General features: G+C 52.8%; 1 protein-coding gene across 1 annotated transcript in view; it reads right to left on the reverse strand.

Annotated features, from left to right (window-relative positions):
• The window catches only part of LOC119979315 (collagen alpha-1(XVII) chain-like), a 236466-nt gene extending 215569 nt beyond the window's left edge, over positions 1-20897 (reverse strand). The window contains 3 exon segments of the mRNA XM_038821395.1: positions 5680-5739; positions 6739-6804; positions 20741-20897. Of these exon segments, the coding sequence (XP_038677323.1) occupies positions 5680-5739; positions 6739-6793 (115 nt within the window). The 5' untranslated portion in view covers positions 6794-6804; positions 20741-20897.
• Positions 20898-21471: the final 574 nt, after the last annotated feature.

Genomic DNA, 21471 nt, shown 5'->3' on the forward strand with positions numbered 1-21471 from the left:
CTGCTCTCTCTCACTGCTCTCTCTCACTGCTCTCTCTCAATGCGCTCTCTCACTGCTCTCTCTCACTGCGCCCTCTCACTGCGCTCCCTCACTGCTCTCTCTCACTGCGCTCTCTCACTGCTCTCTCTCACTGCGCTCTCTCACTGCTCTCTCTCACTGCGCTCTCTCACTGTTCTCTCTCACTGCGCTCTCTCACTGTTCTCGCTCACTGCTCTCTCTCACTGAGCTCTCTCACTGCTCTCTCTCACTGCTCTCTCTCACTGCTCTCTCTCACTGCGCTCTCTCACTGCGCTCTCTCACTGCGCTCCCTCACTGCTCTCTCTCACTGCTCTCTCTCACTGCGCTATCTCACTGCGCCCTCTCACTGCTCTCTCTCACTGCTCTCTCTCACTGCTCTCTCTCACTGCTCTCTCACTGCGCTCTCTCACTGCTCTCTCTCACTGCTCTCTCTCACTGCTCTCTCACTGCGCTCTCTCACTGCTCTCTCTCACTGCTCTCTCTCACTGCGCTCTCTCACTGCTCTCTCTCACTGCGCTCTCTCACTGCGCTCTCTCACTGCGTTCTCTCACTGCGCTCTCTCACTGCTCTCTCTCTCACTGCGCTCTCTCACTGCTCTCTCTCACTGCGCTCTCTCACTGCTCTCTCTCACTGCGCTCTCTCACTGCTCTCTCTCACTGCTCTCTCACTGCTCTCTCTCACTGCTCTCTCTCACTTCTCTCTCTCACTGCTCTCTCTCACTGCTCTCTCTCACTGCTCTCTCTCACTGCTCTCTCACTGCTCTCTCTCACTGCGCTCTCTCACTGCTCTCTCTCACTGCTCTCTCTCACTGCAATCTCTCACTGCGCTCTCTCACTGCAATCTCTCACTGCGCTCTCTCACTGCGCTATCTCACTGCGCTCTCTCACTGCGCTCCCTCACAGCTCTCTCTCACTGCTCTCTCTCACTGCGCTCTCTCACTGCGCTATCTCACTGCGCTCTCTCACTGCTCTCTCTCACTGCGCTCTCTCACTGCTCTCTCTCTCACTGCGCTCTCACTGCTCTCTCTCACTGCGCTCTCTCACTGCTCTCTCACTGCTCTCTCTCACTGCGCTATCTCACTGCGCTCTCTCACTGTGCTCTCTCACTGCTCTCTCACTGCTCTCTCTCACTGCGCTCTCTCACTGCTCTCTCACTGCTCTCTCTCACTGCGCTCTCTCACTGCGCTCTCTCACTGCTCTCTCTCACTGCTCTCTCTCACTGCGCTATCTCACTGCTCTCTCTCACTGCGCTCTATCACTGCTCTCTCATTGCTCTCTCATTGCTCTCTCTCACTGTTCTCGCTCACTGCGCTCTCTCACTGCGCTCTCTCACTGCGCTCTCTCACTGCTCTCTCTCACTGCGCTCTCTCACTGCTCTCTCTCACTGCTCTCACTGCTCTCTCTCACTGCGCCCTCTCACTGCGCTCTCTCACTGCGCTCTCTCACTGCGCTCTCTCACTGCTCTCTCTCACTGCAATCTCTCACTGCGCTCTCTCACTGCGCTCTCTCACTGCGCTCTCTCACTGCGCTCTCTCACTGCGCTCTCTCACTGCGCTCTCTCACTGCGCTCTCTCACTGCGCTCTCTCACTGCGCTCTCTCACTGCTCTCTCTCACTGCTCTCTCTCACTGCGCTCTCTCACTGCGCTCTCTCACTGCGCTCTCTCACTGCGCTCTCTCACTGCGCTCTCTCACTGCTCTCTCACTGCTCTCTCTCACTGCGCTCTCTCACTGCTCTCTCTCACTGCGCTCTCTCACTGCTCTCTCTCACTGCGCTCTCTCACTGCGCTCTCTCACTGCTCTCTCTCACTGCGCTCTCTCACTGCTCTCTCTCACTGCGCCCTCTCGCTGCGCTCCCTCACTGCGCTCTCTCACTGCTCTCTCTCACTGCTCTCTCTCACTGCTCTGTCTCACTGCACCCTCTCGCTGCGCTCCCTCACTGCGCTTTCTCACTGCTCTCTCTCACTGCTCTCTCTCACTGCTCTCTCTCACTGCTCTCTCTCAGTGCTCTCTCTCACTGCGCTCTCTCACTGCTCTCTCTCACTGCGCTCTCTCACTGCTCTCTCTCACTGCGCTCTCTCACTGCTCTCTCTCACTGCGCTCTCTCACTGCTCTCTCTCACTGTGCCCTCTCACTGCGCTCTCTCACTGCTCTCTCTCACTGCGCTCTCTCACTGCTCTCTCTCACTGCGCTCTCTCACTGCTCTCTCTCACTGCTCTCTCTCACTGCTCTCTCACTGCTCTCTCTCACTGCGCTCTCTCACTGCTCTCTCTCACTGCGCTCTCTCACTGCTCTCTCTCACTGCGCTCTCTCACTGCGCTCTCTCACGGCGCTCTCTCACTGCTCTCTCTCACTGCGCTCTCTCACTGCGCTCTCACTGCTCTCTCTCACTGCGCTCTCTCACTGCGCTCTCTCACTGCGCTCTCTCACTGCGCTCTCTCACTGCTCTCTCTCACTGCTCTCTCACTGCTCTCTCTCACTGCTCTCTCTCACTGCGCTCTCTCACTGCGCTCTCTCACTGCTCTCTCTCACTGCTCTCTCTCACTGCTCTCTCTCACTGCGCTCTCTCACTGCTCTCTCACTGCTCTCTCTCACTGCTCTCTCTCACTGCGCTCTCTCACTGCTCTCTCTCACTGCTCTCTCTCACTGCTCTCTCTCACTGCACTCTCTCACTGCTCTCTCTCACTGCTCTCTCTCACTGCTCTCTCTCACTGCGCTCTCTCACTGCTCTCTCTCACTGCGCCCTCTCACTGCGCTCCCTCACTGCTCTCTCTCACTGCTCTCTCTCACTGCTCTCTCTCACTGCGCTCTCTCACTGCGCTCTCTCACTGCGCTCTCTCACTGCTCTCTCTCACTGCGCTCTCTCACTGCTCTCTCTCACTGCGCTCTCTCACTGCTCTCTCTCACTGCGCTCTCTCACTGTTCTCGCTCACTGCTCTCTCTCACTGAGCTCTCTCACTGCTCTCTCTCACTGCTCTCTCTCACTGCTCTCTCTCACTGCGCTCTCTCACTGCGCTCTCTCACTGCGCTCCCTCACTGCTCTCTCTCACTGCTCTCTCTCACTGCGCTATCTCACTGCGCCCTCTCACTGCTCTCTCTCACTGCTCTCTCTCACTGCTCTCTCACTGCGCTCTCTCACTGCTCTCTCTCACTGCTCTCTCTCACTGCTCTCTCACTGCGCTCTCTCACTGCTCTCTCTCACTGCTCTCTCTCACTGCGCTCTCTCACTGCTCTCTCTCACTGCGCTCTCTCACTGCGCTCTCTCACTGCGCTCTCTCACTGCGCTCTCTCACTGCTCTCTCTCACTGCGCTCTCTCACTGCTCTCTCTCACTGCGCTCTCTCACTGCTCTCTCTCACTGCGCTCTCTCACTGCTCTCTCTCACTGCTCTCTCACTGCTCTCTCTCACTGCTCTCTCTCACTTCTCTCTCTCACTGCTCTCTCTCACTGCTCTCTCTCACTGCTCTCTCTCACTGCTCTCTCACTGCTCTCTCTCACTGCTCTCTCTCACTGCGCTCTCTCACGGCTCTCTCTCACTGCTCTCTCTCACTGCGCTCTCTCACTGCTCTCTCTCACTGCTCTCTCTCACTGCAATCTCTCACTGCGCTCTCTCACTGCTCTCTCTCACTGCGCTCCCTCACTGCTCTCTCTCACTGCAATCTCTCACTGCGCTCTCTCACTGCGCTATCTCACTGCGCTCTCTCACTGCTCTCTCACTGCTCTCTCTCACTGCGCTCTCTCACTGCGCTCTCTCACTGCGCTCTCTTAGTGCTCTCTCACTGCTCTCTCTCACTGCTCTCTCTCACTGCGCTCTCTCACTGCGCTATCTCACTGCGCTCTCTCACTGCTCTCTCTCACTGCGCTCTCTCACTGCTCTCTCTCACTGCACTCTCTCACTGCTCTCTCTCACTGCTCTCTCTCACTGCTCTCTCTCACTGCGCTCTCTCACTGCTCTCTCTCACTGCGCTCTCACTGCTCTCTCTCACTGCGCTCTCTCACTGCTCTCTCACTGCTCTCTCTCACTGCGCTATCTCACTGCGCTCTCTCACTGCGCTCTCTCACTGCTCTCTCACTGCTCTCTCTCACTGCGCTCTCTCACTGCTCTCTCACTGCTCTCTCTCACTGCGCTCTCTCACTGCGCTCTCTCACTGCTCTCACTGCTCTCTCTCACTGCGCTATCTCACTGCTCTCTCTCACTGCGCTCTCTCACTGCTCTCTCATTGCTCTCTCTCACTGTTCTCGCTCACTGCTCTCTCTCACTGCTCTCTCTCACTGCGCTCTCTCACTGCGCTATCTCACTGCGCTCTCTCACTGCTCTCTCTCACTGCGCTCTCTCACTGCTCTCTCTCACTGCACTCTCTCACTGCTCTCTCTCACTGCTCTCTCTCACTGCTCTCTCTCACTGCGCTCTCTCACTGCTCTCTCTCACTGCGCTCTCACTGCTCTCTCTCACTGCGCTCTCTCACTGCTCTCTCACTGCTCTCTCTCACTGCGCTATCTCACTGCGCTCTCTCACTGCGCTCTCTCACTGCTCTCTCACTGCTCTCTCTCACTGCGCTCTCTCACTGCTCTCTCACTGCTCTCTCTCACTGCGCTCTCTCACTGCGCTCTCTCACTGCTCTCACTGCTCTCTCTCACTGCGCTATCTCACTGCTCTCTCTCACTGCGCTCTCTCACTGCTCTCTCACTGCGCTCTCTCACTGCGCTCTCTCACTGCTCTCTCTCACTGCGCTCTCTCACTGCTCTCTCTCACTGCTCTCACTGCTCTCTCTCACTGCGCCCTCTCACTGCTCTCTCACTGCTCTCTCTCACTGCTCTCTCTCACTGCAATCTCTCACTGCGCTCTCTCACTGCGCTCTCTCACTGCTCTCTCTCACTGCAATCTCTCACTGCGCTCTCTCACTGCGCTCTCTCACTGCGCTCTCTCACTGCGCTCTCTCACTGCGCTCTCTCACTGCGCTCTCTCAATGCGCTCTCTCACTGTGCTCTCTCACTGCGCTCTCTCACTGCTCTCTCTCACTGCTCTCTCTCACTGCGCTCTCTCACTGCGCTCTCTCACTGCGCTCTCTCACTGCGCTCTCTCACTGCGCTCTCTCACTGCTCTCTCTCACTGTTCTCGCTCACTGCGCCCTCTCACTGCGCTCCCTCACTGCTCTCTCTCACTGCGCTCTCTCACTGCTCTCTCTCACTGCGCCCTCTCACTGCTCTCTCTCACTGCTCTCTCTCACTGCGCTCTCTCACTGCGCTATCTCACTGCGCTCTCTCACTGCGCTCTCTCACGGCGCTCTCTCACTGCGCTCTCTCACTGCGCTCTCTCAATGCGCTCTCTCACTGCGCTCTCTCACTGCGCTCTCTCACTGCGCTCTCTCACTGCTCTCTCTCACTGCGCTCTCTCACTGCTCTCTCTCACTGTTCTCGCTCACTGCGCCCTCTCACTGCGCTCCCTCACTGCTCTCTCTCACTGCGCTCTCTCACTGCTCTCTCTCACTGCGCCCTCTCACTGCTCTCTCTCACTGCGCCCTCTCACTGCTCTCTCTCACTGTTCTCGCTCCTCCTGTTGACCCTTACTGATTGACACAGACACCCATTGGGCTGACCCACCACTCCCTAAATTCCCCACCGTTCCCCTTATTGCCCCCGTCAGCCACAGGAAATGGCCCCTTACCAGCGTCTGTGTATCCTCCGTCCATCCTCCTGTTTCGGCTATTCTCCATTTCAAAGGTACCTGTTAGGGGATTGGAGACACCGGAGTTAGCCCCAGATCAGAGCAACGTTTCCACATCAGAGACTCACACACGCAACCCTCCGGCCACGTACAGGGGAAACGCAGCTTGCCACGACGTAGTGTGGCCATAGAAAGCCGGGAAACCCGGTTCCCGGGACCTAGCCGGCTCGCAACGCCTCGTCAGATTCATCACGGCCTCGCCAGATGTTGTGATGTGAATTCGCCCACAGTGGGCGGGATCACGTTTTAGCAAATGTGTATATCAGAGTGAGACAGTGAGCCTCACTCTGAGGTACAGATTCCCGAGGTATCTGAGACTTTGGGATTCAATCCCTTCGCCTCCGTGACCTCAGACCGGAGCCGTTCAGCCCTGGTCCCCACCAATGGGAGCCAGCTGGAACGGCACTGATGGGGGTTTGCGAGGGGATTGGAGGCTGCGGTCCCTTTGGGGACAGTGGTGCCCTGGTACTGTTGGTGGCACCTGGGAACCCTGGCAGCCTGGCACGGCCAAGGTGGCAAGCTGGCATTTTTTGCACGAGGATGATTGGGCTGGATTACCCGGCGTGGGTGTTCGGGGTGGGGGGGGGGGGGGTGCAGTGGGGGGGGGGTGATCTCTCGCAGAGGGGTTCCAATGGGCGGAGCTCCCCTCTGTGTGCGATCTCGGCCACGCGTTCCCCGTTCCGACCCCTTGTCTAACCCGAGTCACGTTGAATAGCCACGTGTTTCTCGGCATTGCGAGTGCCGGGAGAACAGGCGGCCACACGCGCTCGCTCGACTTTATTCCTTGGGGAGAATCGCGCCCTTAGTTAGGGAAATCCAGGAGTGACTCCAGACGCAGACTGACACTCAAGGTCAGAACCATATCCCCATCTGTGATCTCTGACTCTGCATGTTGCCAATTCTGCTTCGTCTATTGATTCTTCCTTTCGGTTTCCCCAGGAATTGGCTTCGGATCAGGTTTTATCCCCGGGATGAGATCTGAAAGCGCTGTCTGCTCACCAATATCCATGAAATCTTTGTGATTCAACTGCTGATAATTTCCCACACCATTCATCTCACATTCAGCTGCAGAGAAAGGGAGAAAAGAGATTAAATACTGGCAGGTTAGGAGAAAGCCAAACATTTCATACTAATAATAATCGCTTATTGTCACGAGCAGGCTTTCAATGAAGTTACTGTGAAAAGCCCCTAGTCGCCACATTCTGCCGCCTGTTCGGGGAGGCTGGTACGGGAATTGAACCCGCGCTGCTGGCCTTGTTCTGCATTACAAGCCAGCTGTTTAGCCCACTGTGCTAAACCAGCCCCTAAACATTGTCGGGATTCTCCGGTCCCCGAGCCGGGTTATTCTCAGCCACACGCTGCTAAAGGGTTCTCTATCCCCGCCCTGCCCCACCCCGCCCCTCAGAGAAAGCCCCAGGCGGGGGCACGCTACCAGCGGGAAAAGGGAATCCCAACCACTGGAGAATTCTGGCCACCTCCAAACATGTCTCAATGTTTTACGCACAATAGTTGTGGGAGGAATGTTGTCTGGGACACACTGCTTCATTAATGCTGCTTCATTAATGCTGCTTCATTAATGCTGCTTCATTAATGCTGCTTCATTAATGCTGCGCTCATCAACAGGTCAGACCCAGAAGCTCAGGAAGCCGAGGAAAGGAAGAACTTACGGATAAATATACCAATTAGGAGCAGGAGTAGGTCCCTCAGTCACTCGGCCACTCGGCCCTCGGCCACTCGGCCGTCGGCCCCTCGGCCACTCGGTCCCTCGGCCCCTCGGCCCCTCGGTCCCTCGGCCACTCGGCCACTCGGTCCCTCGGCCACTCGCCCCTCAGCCACTTGGCCCCTCGGCCCCTCGGCCCCTCAGCCACTCGCCCTTCGGCCCCTCGGCCACTCGGCCCCTCGGCCCCTCGGTCCCTCGGCCACTCGGCCCCTCGGCCCCTCGGTCCCTCGGCCACTCGGCCCCTCGGCCACTCGCCCCTCGGCCCCTCGGCCCCTCGGCCACTCGCCCCTCGGCCCCTCGGCCCCTCAGCCCCTCGGTCCCTCGGCCACTCGGCCACTCGGCCACTCGCCCCTCGGCCCTTCTGCCCCTCGGTCCCTCGGCCCCTTGGCCACGGCTTCTCGGCCCCTCGGCCACTCGCCCCTCAGCCACTCGGCCCCTCGGCCCCTCGGCCCCTCGGCCCCTCGGCCCCTCGGCCCCTCGGCCCCTCGGCCCCTCGGCCCCTCAGCCACTCGGCCCCTCGGCCCCTCGGTCACTCGGCCCCTCGGCCCCTCGGCCCCTCGGCCCCTCGGCCCCTCGGTCACTCGGCCCCTCGGCCCCTCGGCCCCTCGGTCCCTCAGCCACTCGGCCCTCGGCCCCTCGGCCCCTCGGCCCCTCGGCCACTCGGCCCCTTGGCCACTCGGCCCCTTGAACCTGCTCCTTCATTCTTAGAGTCATAGAATTTGCAGTGCAGAGGAAGGCCATTTGGCCCATCTAGACTGCACCGGCCCTTGGAACGAGCACCCCACCTAAGCCCACACCTCCACCCAGCAACCCCTGGGACACTAAGGGCAATTTAGCATGGCCAGTCAATCTAACCTGCACATCTTTGGACTGTGTGAGGAAACCGGAGCACCCGGAGGAAACCCACGCACACACGGGGAGAACATGCAGACTCCACACAGACAGTGACTCAAGCCGGGTGTAATGAACTCCAATTGGCTTTATTTGTTGGCCAATTGGAGTATGAGCTCCCTCAATGATAGCTCATTGAGGGGGGCCCATATAATCACCTGTGTAGGCTTTGTGAGCCAGTCTTAAGTTGACTGGACTGCTAGCAGCACTGTTTGTAGCTGCTCCTGTAATATCGTTATTGTAAATAAATATTGGTGTGGTGACGGAACTCCTGCCTCCCGTGGATTACTACACCGGGAATCGAACCTGGGACCCTGGAGCTGTGAAGCCACAGTGCTATCCACTGTGCTACCGTGCTGCTCATCGCTCATCTGACTGTAACCCCAACCCCACATTCCTGCCCACCACCCTCTTCACCCTTTCACCCTCTTGATGACAAGAATCCATCCATAAGATTATTCAAAGTTTCTGCTTCCACTGCCTTTTGAGGAAGAGAGTTGCAGAGACTCACCCCCCTCTGGGAGGAAACAATTCTCCTCATCTCTGCCTTAAATAAGTCACCCCTAGATTCTTCGACAAGAGGAAACATGCTCTCCACACCCACCCTGTCAACACCCCTCAGGATCGTAAAGGTTTCAATCAAGTCGCCTCTTACTCTTTGAAACTTGTGTGTACAAACAAAACGTCTCCAAACTTTCCTCATACAACAATCTGCCGATTCCTGGTATTAGGCTAGTAAACCTTTCCTGAACTGCTTTGAATGTATTTACATCTTTGCTGAAGTAAGAAGACAATACTCTGCATAAAACTCCAGATGTGATCTGACCAATGCCCCATACAGCTGAAGCAGAAGCTCCCGAATCAATTCCCCTCAATTGCTAGACCTGTATACTCGACTTTTGTGATTCAAATGTATATGAAGGTCAAGTGGGTAACCAGAGTAGCAGCACGGTAGCACAGTGGTTAGCACTGTGGCTTCACAGCTCCAGGGTCCCAGGTTTGATTCCCGGCTTGGGTCACTGTCTGTGCGGAGTCAGCACACCCTCCGTGTGTGCGTGGGTTTCCTCCGGGTGCTCCGGTTTCCTCCTACAAGTCCCGAAAGACGAGCTGTTAGGTAATTTGGACATTGTGAATTCTCCCTCTGTGTACCCGAACAGGCGCCGGAATGTGGCGACTAGGGGCTTTTCACAGTAACTTCATTGCAGTGTTAATGTAAGCCTACTTGTGACAATAAAGATTATTATTTTAAAAAGAGTTGGGCCCAATAGGAACCAAAGTGGCAATCTGTATGGATCTGAAAGACGTAGGTGAGGTATTAAATTTGTATTTTGCATCTGTGTTCACCATGGAGAAGGACTTGTTGGTATAGAAAACAGGGAGGGGGCGATGGTATAATTGAACAGATTATCATTGAGAGGTGCGAGGTGTTTGTAGTTTTAGCAGGTTTACAAGTGGATAAATCCCCAGGTCCAGACGAGATGTATCCCAGGCTGCTGTGTGAGGCAAGGAAGGAGCTTTCAGGGGCTCTGATGCTAATTTCTCAATCCTCTCTTGCTCCAGGAGAGGTGACAGAGGGCTGTCGAACAGAGAATGTGGTACCATTATTCAAGAAGGGAAGTAGGGAAAAACCAGGTTATTACAGGTCAGTGAGTCTGACATCAGTGGTCGGGAAATTATTGGAAAAAAACTCTGAGGGACACAATTAATCTCCACTTGGAGAGGCAAAGAGTAATCAAGGATAGTCAGCATGTCTTGTCAGGAGGAGATCGGGACTAACAAATTTCATTACATTTGTGGAGGAGGTGACTAGATGTGTGGATGAGGGTGATACAATCTGCATGTACTTCAGAAAGGCTTTTGAGAAGGTCCCGCATGGGAGACAGCTCAAGAAGATAAGAGTCCAGGGCATTCAGGGCAATTTGGCAAATTAGACCCAAAATTGGCTTATTGCAGGAGGCAGAGGGAAATGGTCAAAGGCTGTTTTTGTGACTGAAAGTTTGTGTCCATGGTGTACGTCAGGGATCGGTGCTGGAACATTTGCTGTTTGTATTTACATTAATAGAGGGGAATGTTTACATTAATAGAGGGGAATGTGGGGGTTATGGTCAGTGAGTTTGCAGATGACACAATAATTGGTGATGTTATAAATAGCGAGGAAGAAAGCCTTTGGTTACAGAACGATATAGACGGGCTGGTCAGATGGGCAGAACAGGGGCAAATGGAATTTAACAATGAAAGGGGTGAAGTGATGTTGGGGTCCCAGGTTCGATTCCCGGCTTGGGTCACTGTCTGTCACGGCGAGAACGTGCAGACTCCGCACAGACAGTGGGGCAGCACAGTAGCATTGTGGATAGCACAATGGCTTCACAGCTCCAGGGACCCGGGTTCGATTCCCGGCTTGGGTCACTGTCTGTGCGGAGTCTGCACATCCTCCCCGTGTGTGCGTGGGTTTCCTCCGGGTGCTCCGGTTTCCTCCTACAGTCCAAAGATGTGCAGGTTAGGTGGATTGGCCGTGACAAATTGCCCTTAGTGTCCAAAATTGCCCTCAGTGTTGGGTGGGGTTATGGGGATAGTGTGGAGGTGTTGACCTTGGGTAGGGTGCCCTTTCCAAGAGCCGGTGCAGACTCGATGGGCCGAATGGCCTCCTTCTGCACTGTAAATTCTATGAAATTCTATCTATCTATTCTACGATGCATTATTATCAAGACAATGATACACAATGAACGGTAGGGCACTCGGACGTACAGAATACCAGAGGGTCCTTGGGGTGCAGGTCCACAGTTCCTGAAGGCAGCAGGACAGGTAGATAAGGTGGATAGGAAGATACATTGGACAGTTGCCTTTATTAGCCGAGGCATAGACTGTAGGGGCAGGAAGGTTATAATGGAGCTGTATAACACACTGGCTCGGCAACAGCTGGAGTACTGTGTGCAGTTCTAGTCACCACACTAGAGAATGGACGTGATTGCACTGGAGAGGGTGCAGAGGAGATTCACCAGGATGTTGCCCCCGGGCTGGAGTGTTTCAGCGATGAGGAGAGACTGGTTACACTGGGATTGTTTCCCTGGAACAGAGGAGGCTGAGGGGGACCTGATTGAAATGGACAAAAGAACTATGAGGGTCATAGACAGGGTAAATAGGAAGAAACATTTCCCCTTGGGGTCAATAACTGGGGGCACAGATTTACGGTAAGGGGCAGGAGGTTGAGAGGGGATGTGTGAGACAATGTTTTACCCAGAGGGTGATGGGAATCTGGAACTCACTGCCTGAAAGGGAGGTGGAGGCAGAGACCCTCACAACATTTAAGAAGCAATTAGATGAGCATTTCAAATGCCACAGCACACAAGGCTAGGGACCAAGTGCTGGAAAATGGGATTAGGATAGGTGCCTGACAGAACCAACCTGATGGGCTGAAGGGCCTCTTTCTATGCTGCAAAACTCTATGATTTCATGCATTAGGACTCCCAGATCCCTCTGCATCTCCGATCTCTGCAATCTCTCACCAATTGGATAATAAGCTTCTCTTTTATTCTTCCTGTCGAAATGGACAATTTCATATTTATCCACATCATTGTCCATTTGCCAGATTTGTGCCCATTCACTGAACCTGCCAATGTCCCTTTGCAGCCTCCGTATGTCCTCTTCACAATTTACTTTCCATCATATCTTTGTGCCTTTAGCAAATGTACCAAAAATACCTTCAGCCCCTTCATCCACGTCATTTATATAAATTGTAAAAAGTTGAGGCCCCAGCACTGAACCCTGTGACACACCAATCGTCACATCCTACCAACAGACCTGTTTATGCCAACTCTCTGTTTTCTGTTAGCTAGATAATCTTCAATTCATCTTATCCTGTTTGGGTACACAGAGGGAGAATTCAGAATGTCCGATTCACCTAACAGCACGTCTTTCGGGACTTGTGGGAGGAAACCGGAGCACCCGGAGGAAACCCACACAGACACAGGGAGAACGTGCAGACTCCGCACAGACATTGACCCAAGCCGGGAATCAAACCTGGGACCCTGGCACTGTGAAGCAACAGTGCTAACCACTGTGCTACTGTGCCACCCAGCCAATACTAAAAAAAAGAGTACAACACAACGGGGGTGCAGGAACAGAGGACCTGGGCGTATATGTGCATAAAACCCGTGGCAGCACAGGTTAAGAGAGCTCTTAATAAAGCAGATAGTATTCTGAGATTTATTCATAGGGACACAAAAGTACAAGAGCAGGGGGTCATGCTGAATTTAGATTAAGACCTCAACTGGAATATTGGGCGCGATTCTCCGCAAAGGCGGAGAGTCGTGAAGGCTGCCACGAAAACGGCCGTGTTTCACGGCAGCCTCCACGCCCCCTCCCGGGACCCGATTCTGTTCCCCCGTTCGGGGCTAGCATCGCGGCCCCGTGAACTACGGCATCGCGGGCTTAACAAATTTCGCTAAGCCCGCGCGCCAAAGTTAGCGACGGCTGACGCATATGATGACGTCATCCACGCATATGCGTCAGACCCGCGCATGCGCGGTCCGTAATGCCCCTCAGCCGCCCTGCGGACTGATCCTGCGGGGCGGTGGAGGGAGAAAGAGTGCGCGGGAATCGGACCCGCTGCCCGCGATCGGTGCCCACCAATCGCTGGCCCATGCCACCCTTGGCACGGCCGTGGTGCGGCCGTGCCAATCGGTGGCATGGTTGTGCAGAACGGCACTTTGCAGCCGTTTTCACGAACTGGTATAGCAGGTGTATTAAAATTCGTGAAAACGGCCGTAAAGGCCTTGGAAATCGGCCCATCGGCCAGGGGAGAATCGCTGCTCGCCGTAAAAAAACGGCAAGCAGCGATTTGTGCCGGGGGGCAGGCGTGGGGGGGGGGGGGGAATAGCGGGAGGGCGTCAGACCAGCGTCGCCGTAAAAATTTGCGCCGCCCGCTATTCTCCGCCCCGTCGTGAGTGCGGAGAATCGCGCCCATTGTGTCCAGTTCTTGGTGTCACTATTCAGGAAGGATGTGAAGGCACTTGTAGGAAAGTTTAATTTTGATAATTATTGACAATTAGTTTTTGTAGCTTAGCTGTGGCATGAGTTAAATAATCCAAATGTGTCAACCCAATATAGTTTTATCCTGAATTCTGGGGTACTAGCACATTGCCATTGCTTTGCATCATACTGTCAGTGATGCAAGACGTCAGGTTGAACAATACTGGTACAGACCCACCCTCCTCCCTCTCAATTATAATTATCAGCTCCGTTCCCTAATTCAAAGTCCTATTGTGCAAAGAAAAACAAGTATTAAAACAATCAGCCTTGTGCATTAAATTGGTCCAGTTTAACTTGCGATGTTTAAAAGACACTTTTGTTTTGCAGTATATAATCATCTTTGATTTTGTAAGTTGAGAATTAAGTTCTACAATTAGCTTTTGTAACTGTATAATTATTTTAAATTGTAATATCTGCTAGTTGAATATGTTGTTTAGCACACCAATCAATTTAAATGTCGATTTTATATAGACTCTGTCTAATTGCTGTAACTTACGTTTTGCAAAATAATTCAATATTTTTTAATGACTTATACCAACCACTGACACATGGAACAGAAACATACGATAGCAAAGCAGTTATCTCAGCAACATGCTCCTGGCCGGGATTCTCCGAGCCCGCGCTGGGTCGGAGAATCGCCGGGGGGGGGTGGGCGCAGGAATCCCGCCACGCCACTCCGACGCTGGGCCGCCGAATTCCTGGAGGTCGGAGGCCGCTGAAATAGGCCCCGCGGTGATTCTGAGCGGGCGATGGGCCGAACTCCCGCCGGGTTCCGCCGAGTCCCGCCAGCGTGGTTCAAACTTGGTACCCACCGGCGGGAGTACGAACCCGCGGCCGATGCGTACGTCCGCTGGGGGGGGGGGGGGGATCTGACACCGGGGGAGGCCTCCATGGGGTCCAGGCCCAAGATCGGGGGCTTCCGATTGGCCGGCAGTCGGGATCTGGAGGGGCCTACCTCCTTCCGCGCAGGCCCGCTGTTCGGTCGCCGACATGTTGCTTCGCGCAGACACGGAGACGGCCGTCACGCGCATGCACGGATCCACGCGGCCGTGCAGGGCCGGCTTTCGGTACCGGAGCAGCGCATAGCACTCTGCCGCTGTTCTAGCCCCCGAATAACAGGAGAATTACTGGGCCTGGAGACCCATTGACGCTGGCGTTGCTCGCGCCCAGTTTTGACGCCGAACGTGCAGACTCAGCACAGACAGTGACCCAAGCCGGGAATCAAACCTGGGACCCTGGAGCTGTGAAGCAACAGTGCTAACCACTGTGCTACTGAACTTATATTCTATAAATAAGACAATATAGCCCATTTTGTAAACTTCTCTATTAGCATTAAGGTTAGAAGCAACTTTAACATTCTATCCTTTGTTTTAAAATTAAAGTAACTAGTTCCGAGCAGGCAGAGAGAGAAGTAACAGAAACTTTCAAATGACCTGTACAAAACATAGTACGTCATCTAACCAAGGGAAACGGTCCATTCTGGGCGGGATTAGAGGGCTGTTCCTGGCACTTGTAGCACTCTGGGTTTTTTCCGGGCTTCGATGGGGAACACCTGGCCAAGGCACCTCAGTACAGGCTGAGATCGGGGCAGTATTTATTAATGGCCTCCCAATCTCTCCACCCCCTGACGAGTCCTCCAGACCCCACCAGCTCAGCTGTGGGGGGTCCTCGAGCCCACCTGATATGGGCAAGTCACCACCGGGCGCAATCCCTGGTGCAGGCAAAATGCCAACTGGGCACTTCCAGCCTGGCAGTGCCACCTGAGCACCGTGGCAGTCCCAGGCTGGCACCCAGGTGATACTGCCATGATGTCCAGGTGGCACTGCCAAGCTGGCACCGCTGCAGTACCCGGTGGCATCAGCAGTGCCAGGGCACCACCCTATCTAGATACCAGCGACCCCAGGGCCTCCAATCACCTGGGAGATGTACCCAAGTGCTGCTAGGCCTGGTCCCCGTTTGTGGGCAGCAGCACTAATCGGTGCCCAGCTGGGTCTCCATGGCGAGTTCAGTAGCTCTCAGGAGCTGGTTCAATCTGGTGAGCAGAGTGAAGTGAGTTTAGGGGGCGGACGAGACATAGTGACCTTCAGGAATCCTGGGCGAGGCCTGTCCTGGGACATACCAGCTCCGATTCCAATGGGACGTGGCCAGTAAATGGCACCCAGAGAAAGGGGTCTAATTTGATACCAATTACTGAGACCATGAGACAATAGAAAATGAAATCAATGATGACCATCATCCTTGAGAATAGAAACCGATCGTGCCCCTGGACCAATCACAAATTGATCACGCACCCCTTAAGCCAATTAAAAATTAGTCTCAACTAATTTAGGCCAATTAGACTGCAATATAGTACATAAAACATGCAGTGCAGAAGGAGGCCATTTGGCCCATCGAGACTGCACCGACCCACTTAAGCCCTCACTTCCACCCTATCCCCGTAACCCAATAACCCCTCCTAACCTTTTTGGACACAAAGGGCAATTTATCATGGCTAATCCACCTAACCTGCACGTCTTTGGACTGTGGGAGGAAACCGGAGCATCCGGAGGAAACCCACGCACACACGGGGAGAATGTGCAGACTCTGCACAGACAGTGACCCAGTGGGGAATCGAACCTGGGACCGTGGTGCTGTAAAGCCACAGTGCTAACCACTGTGCTACCGTCCTGCCCAAAATATAATTGATTGCACTATGGGTTGTGGCTTGGAATGAAGCAGATTTCACAAAGAAAGTTGTGTGGTGAGTGCCTGCTGTTCACAGCGAAGCAGACGTTAAGGAGGAGGAGCAGAAACTCAGGGTGAACCTGCGCCAAAACTAAAGCAGGTCGCAGGAGTGACCAGAGTGCGCTGGTCAGGACCTGAGTTTGGTAGGTATTCATCGACAACTTATTAAAGATTTTCTGAGTTGCTTCACCGCACTGTATCCTGTTGCCGAAATGGTTTATCTCCAATAAACACAATTAGAATTGAAGTTCAAATAATGCCAAAACTAACATTGAATGCAGAAAGATTCCCGAGAATGGTTCCGGGGTGAGGAGCTAAGTTATAAAGACAGATTGGAAAAGTCTGGGATAGTTTTCCTTGGAGAACTGAAGATCGAGAAGACGTTGTATTGGCGGCACGGTGGCGCAGTAGCTGGCATTGCCACCTGGTCACCCGAGGACCAGGTTCGAGCCCGGCCCCGGGTCACGGTCCGCGTGGAGTTTTTTCAGATTTGTTTGTGGGATGTGGGTGTCGCAGGCTGTACCAGCATTTACTGCCTGTCCCTAATTGCCTTTGAGGGGGGAGTTAAGAGTCAACCCCATTGCTGTGGGTCTGGACTCACATGTAGGCCGGACCGGGTAAGGACAGCAGATTTCCTTCCCTGAAGGACATTAGTCAACCAGATGGAATTTTAAGACAATTGACAATGGTTTCATGGTCATCGTTAGACATTTAATTCCAGATTTTACTGAATTCAAATTTCACCCCCTGCCGTGGTGGGATTTGAACCTGGGTCCCCAGAGCATTACTCTGGGTCTCTGGTTTACTAGCCCAGTGACAATACCACTACGCCACCGCCTCCCGTCAACTTAGCACATTCTCCCCGTGTCTGCATGGGTCTCACCCCCACAACACAAAGATGTGCAGGGTTGGTGGATCGGCCACGCTGAATTGGGAAGAAAAGAGTTGGGTACTCTAAATTTATTTTTTAAAATGTAATTAAAGAGAAGGGATTTTACAAAGCTGCTCAACATCATGAGGGGGCTGGACAGAGTAGACAGAGAAAAACTGTTCCCACTCATGAAATGATGGAGAAGGAGAGGGCACAGATTTAGTGGGATATGGGGAGAAACCTTTCATGCAGTGACTGGGTAAGTGGTTAGATTCTGGACGCTCTGCCTCACAGTCTGCAGCAGCCAGTTTCAATCGAGGCATTCCAAAGGGAATTTGACTGTTTCCTGCGAAGGAAGAATATGCAGAATTCCAAGGAGAAGGCGGGGAATGGGAGTAAGTGAGTTGCTCATTCGGAGAGATAGTGCAGGCCCGATGGCTCAAATGGCCTCCTTCTGCGCTGTACACAGTGTTTAGCACAATTGCTTCACAGCTCCAGGGTCCCAGGTTCGATTCCCGGCTGGGTCACTGTCTGTGCGGAGTCTGCACGTCCTCCCCGTGTCTGCGTGGGTTTCCTCCGGGTGCTCCGGTTTCCTCCCACAGTCTAAAGATGTGCAGGTTAGGGTGGATTGCCCGTGCTAAATTTCCCTTAGTGTCCAAAAATTGCCCTTAGTGTTGGGTGGGGTTACTGGGATATGGGGATAGGGTGGAGGTGTGGGCTTGGGTACAGTGCTTTCCAAGAGCCGGTGCAGACTTGATGGGCCGAATGGCCTCCTTCTGCACTGTAAATTCTATGATTCTATGAGCCCCCTCTGCTACCTCTTCAAAAACGATGGTCAGTATTGAGCCCACTATCTCTCTCTCAGATGGTCAGTATTGAGCCCACTATCTCTCTCTCAGATGGTCAGTATTGAGCCCACTATCTCTCTCTCAGATGGTCAGTATTGAGCCCACTATCTCTCTCTCAGATGGTCAGTATTGAGCCCACTATCTCTCTCAGATGGTCAGTATTGAGCCCACTATCTCTCTCTCAGATGGTCAGTATTGAGCCCACTATCTCTCTCTCAGATGGTCAGTATTGAAGCCACTATCTCTCTCTCAGATGGTCAGTATTGAGCCCACTATCTCTCTCAGATGGTCAGTATTGAGCCCACTATCTCTCTCTCAGATGGTCAGTATTGAGCCCACTATCTCTCTCTCAGATGGTCAGTATTGAGCCCACTATCTCTCTCTCAGATGGTAAGTATTGAGCCCACTATCTCTCTCTCAGATGGTCAGTATTGAGCCCACTATCTCTCTCTCAGATGGTCAGTATTGAGGCCACTATCTCTCTCTCAGATGGTCAGTATTGAGGCCACTATCTCTCTCTCAGATGGTCAGTATTGAGCCCACTATCTCTCTCTCAGATGGTCAGTATTGAGCCCACTATCTCTCTCTCAGATGGTCAGTATTGAGCCCACTATCTCTCTCTCAGATGGTCAGTATTGAGCCCACTATCTCTCTCTCAGATGGTAAGTATTGAGCCCACTATCTCTCTCTCAGATGGTCAGTATTGAGCCCACTATCTCTCTCTCAGATGGCCAGTATTGAGCCCACTATCTCTCTCTCAGATGGTCAGTATTGAGCCCACTATCTCTCTCTCAGATGGTAAGTATTGAGCCCACTATCTCTCTCTCAGATGGTCAGTATTGAGCCCACTATCTCTCTCTCAGATGGCCAGTATTGAGCCCACTATCTCTCTCTCAGATGGCCAGTATTGAGGCCACTATCTCTCTCAGACCTCTCTCTGCTGTGTCTAAAAGCAAAATTACTGCGGATGCTGGAATCTGAGACAAAAAAACAGAAAATGCTGGAAAATCTCAGCAGGTCCGGCAGCATCTGTAGGGAGAGAAAATAAAGTTAACGTTTTGAGTCTGTGTCTTTTCTTCAGAGCTTTTCTTCAGAGCTCTGTTGAAGAGTTTCATAGAATTTACAGTGCAGAAGGAGGCCATTCGGCCCATCGAGTCTGCACCTGCTCCTGGAAAGAGCACCCTACCCAAGGTCAACACCTCCACCCTATCCCCATAACCCAGTAACCCCACCCAACACTAAGGGCAATTTTGGACACTACGGGCAATTTAGCATGGCCAATCCACCTAACCTGCACATCTTTGGACTGTGGGAGGAAACCGGAGCACCCGGAGGAAACCCACGCACATACGGGGAGAATGTGCAGACTCCGCACAGACAGTGACCCAGCCGGGAATCGAACCTGGGACCCTGGAGCTGTAAAGCAATTGTGCTATCCACAATGCTACCGTGCTGCCCTACGGAATTGAAAGGTTAACTCTATTTTCCCTCTTCACAGATGCGGCCAGAGCTGCTCAGTTTTTTCAGCATTTTCTGTTTTTCTCTCTCTCACTTTCTCTTCCCAGCTAGTTGACACAATTCACTAAGGATGTGACCACTCCTCACAGTCCATCTCCCCAGCGTTGATTCCTGATGCAGGGTATGACAGTACGGTGGGTTTGCTACTGCACTCATATTGATCCACATGACTGTGGGGTTTAAAGTGAATCCCCAGTTACATGACTGTATGACTGCTCCATTTCCCTCTTATACACCCAGCATTCCGATGTTGTCACCTGGATCTGCCGCTATTCCGAAAGCAAACAGCAACATTTCCCATTGCTCAGAGTGAAACTGTTATGCCAGTCAGAAAATAAGATGAACTGGAGCAAGGAGTTTAAAATAACTGCTAATTAAAAGAGCGGGAAAGAGAGAGCAGTGAGAGAGTTCAGGATAATCGGGACTTGGCTCATCCGAGAGAACCCTCCAGAGAGGGTAAAGATTGAGGGAAATGTGAGATATTAGAGACTGATTTCCTGAGTCCAGTGCCCAGTGCTTCCTCCCATATCCAGACCAGGCAGCCCATCTCAGGTCTGTGCTGAACCAACTCAATGCAAAGGGGAATCAGAATCATCCAGGAGAGGAAGAGGCCATTTGGCCCATCACATCTATTCTCACTGGAACGAGAATTATCCAATTCGACCCACTGCCTGACAGATATCTCTCACAGATTTGTCCATTTCAAATATTCCATTTTGTAAATTATTGAATCATCCTTTCAAGTGGCAGATTCCACATCATAATAACTCAGTACATAGCTCACCTCCCCCCCTCCAATCACCTCCCCTCCTCCAATCACCTTCCCTCCTCCAATCACAGACCCTCGACCAAACTCAGACCCTCCACCCAAACTCAGACCCTCGACCAAACTCAGACCCTCCTCCAATCACCTCCCCTCCTCCAATCACCTCCCCTCCTCCAATCACAGACCCTCGACCAATCACAGACCCTCCACCCAAAATCAGACCCTCGACCAAACTCAGACCCTCCTCCAATCACCTCCCCTCCTCCAATCACCTCCCCTCCTCCAATCACAGACCCTCGACCAAACTCAGACCCTCCACCAATCACAGACCCTCCACCAAACTTAGACCCATTAGATCACATCACCAGAGCCAAAACAAGTTAAAGATCTGTAAAGTATACTTTAAAAACAAACTTTTCAACTACAATGTGAAATCCAATGCACTAAATCTGAGTTCTAAACGCAGGCTTTTTGACTGATTCATAAATAAATACATAAGAAATATTTTAAACTTCAGGGAAATGTCTGATTGGCAATGTTTACTATGTTCTGAGCTGCACAGGTGGGAATCACTCTGTGGATTCGATTAGAAAGTTAATGAAGTTTTTGTAATGATTTAATGATACAGTTCCTACCTGCACTCTGGGCTGAGTCGGAGTTGTGTGTGAACTGCTGATCACGCAGCTTTCTGCCTTTTTCACCTCCTGCGTGCGAGTAGGTGTGAATGCGGACTGATTCAATCGGAACACCTCCCTCTCTCCCCTTTACTTTCAGAGCTCAAACCTGATTTGTGCCTGATTGTTGGTCTGATTGAGGTGTAGTCTAGGCAGGTTGGGAGTGACGGGAAACCTCGCCCAGATGAACAAACCTTGCCCTGAAGCTGCAACTTTACAAACAACCTCACCTGGCTGATTTCCAGATCTGTGTTTCTCCAGGTGGATATGATACCGTATTCCCTGCCTGAAAGAAATCAATATATTCCTCCCCACTTCACGCTAATCCCCCCTCCTCAGCAAGTAATAACAAATCTACCATCTCAGATTTTGATAAAAGCAAATTACTGCGGATGCTGGAATCTGAAACAAAAAAAAAAATGCTGGAAAATCTCAGCCGGTCTGGCAGCATCTGTAGGGAGAGAGAATAGCTAACGTTTCGAGTCCAGATGACCCTTTGTCAAAGCTGCGTTAGGATAATTGCTGCAATTGCCTCAGCCTTGTCTTTTGCACAGATGTGCTGGGACCTCCATCATTGAGGATGGGGATATTTGTGGAGCCTCCTCCTCCAGTGAGTTGTTTAATTGTCCACCGCCATTCACAGCTGGATGTGGCAGAACTGCAGAGCTTAGATCTGATACGTTTGCTGTGGA

This window comes from Scyliorhinus canicula, chromosome 16 (genome assembly GCF_902713615.1).
Source record: "Scyliorhinus canicula chromosome 16, sScyCan1.1, whole genome shotgun sequence".
NCBI lineage: Eukaryota > Metazoa > Chordata > Chondrichthyes > Carcharhiniformes > Scyliorhinidae > Scyliorhinus > Scyliorhinus canicula.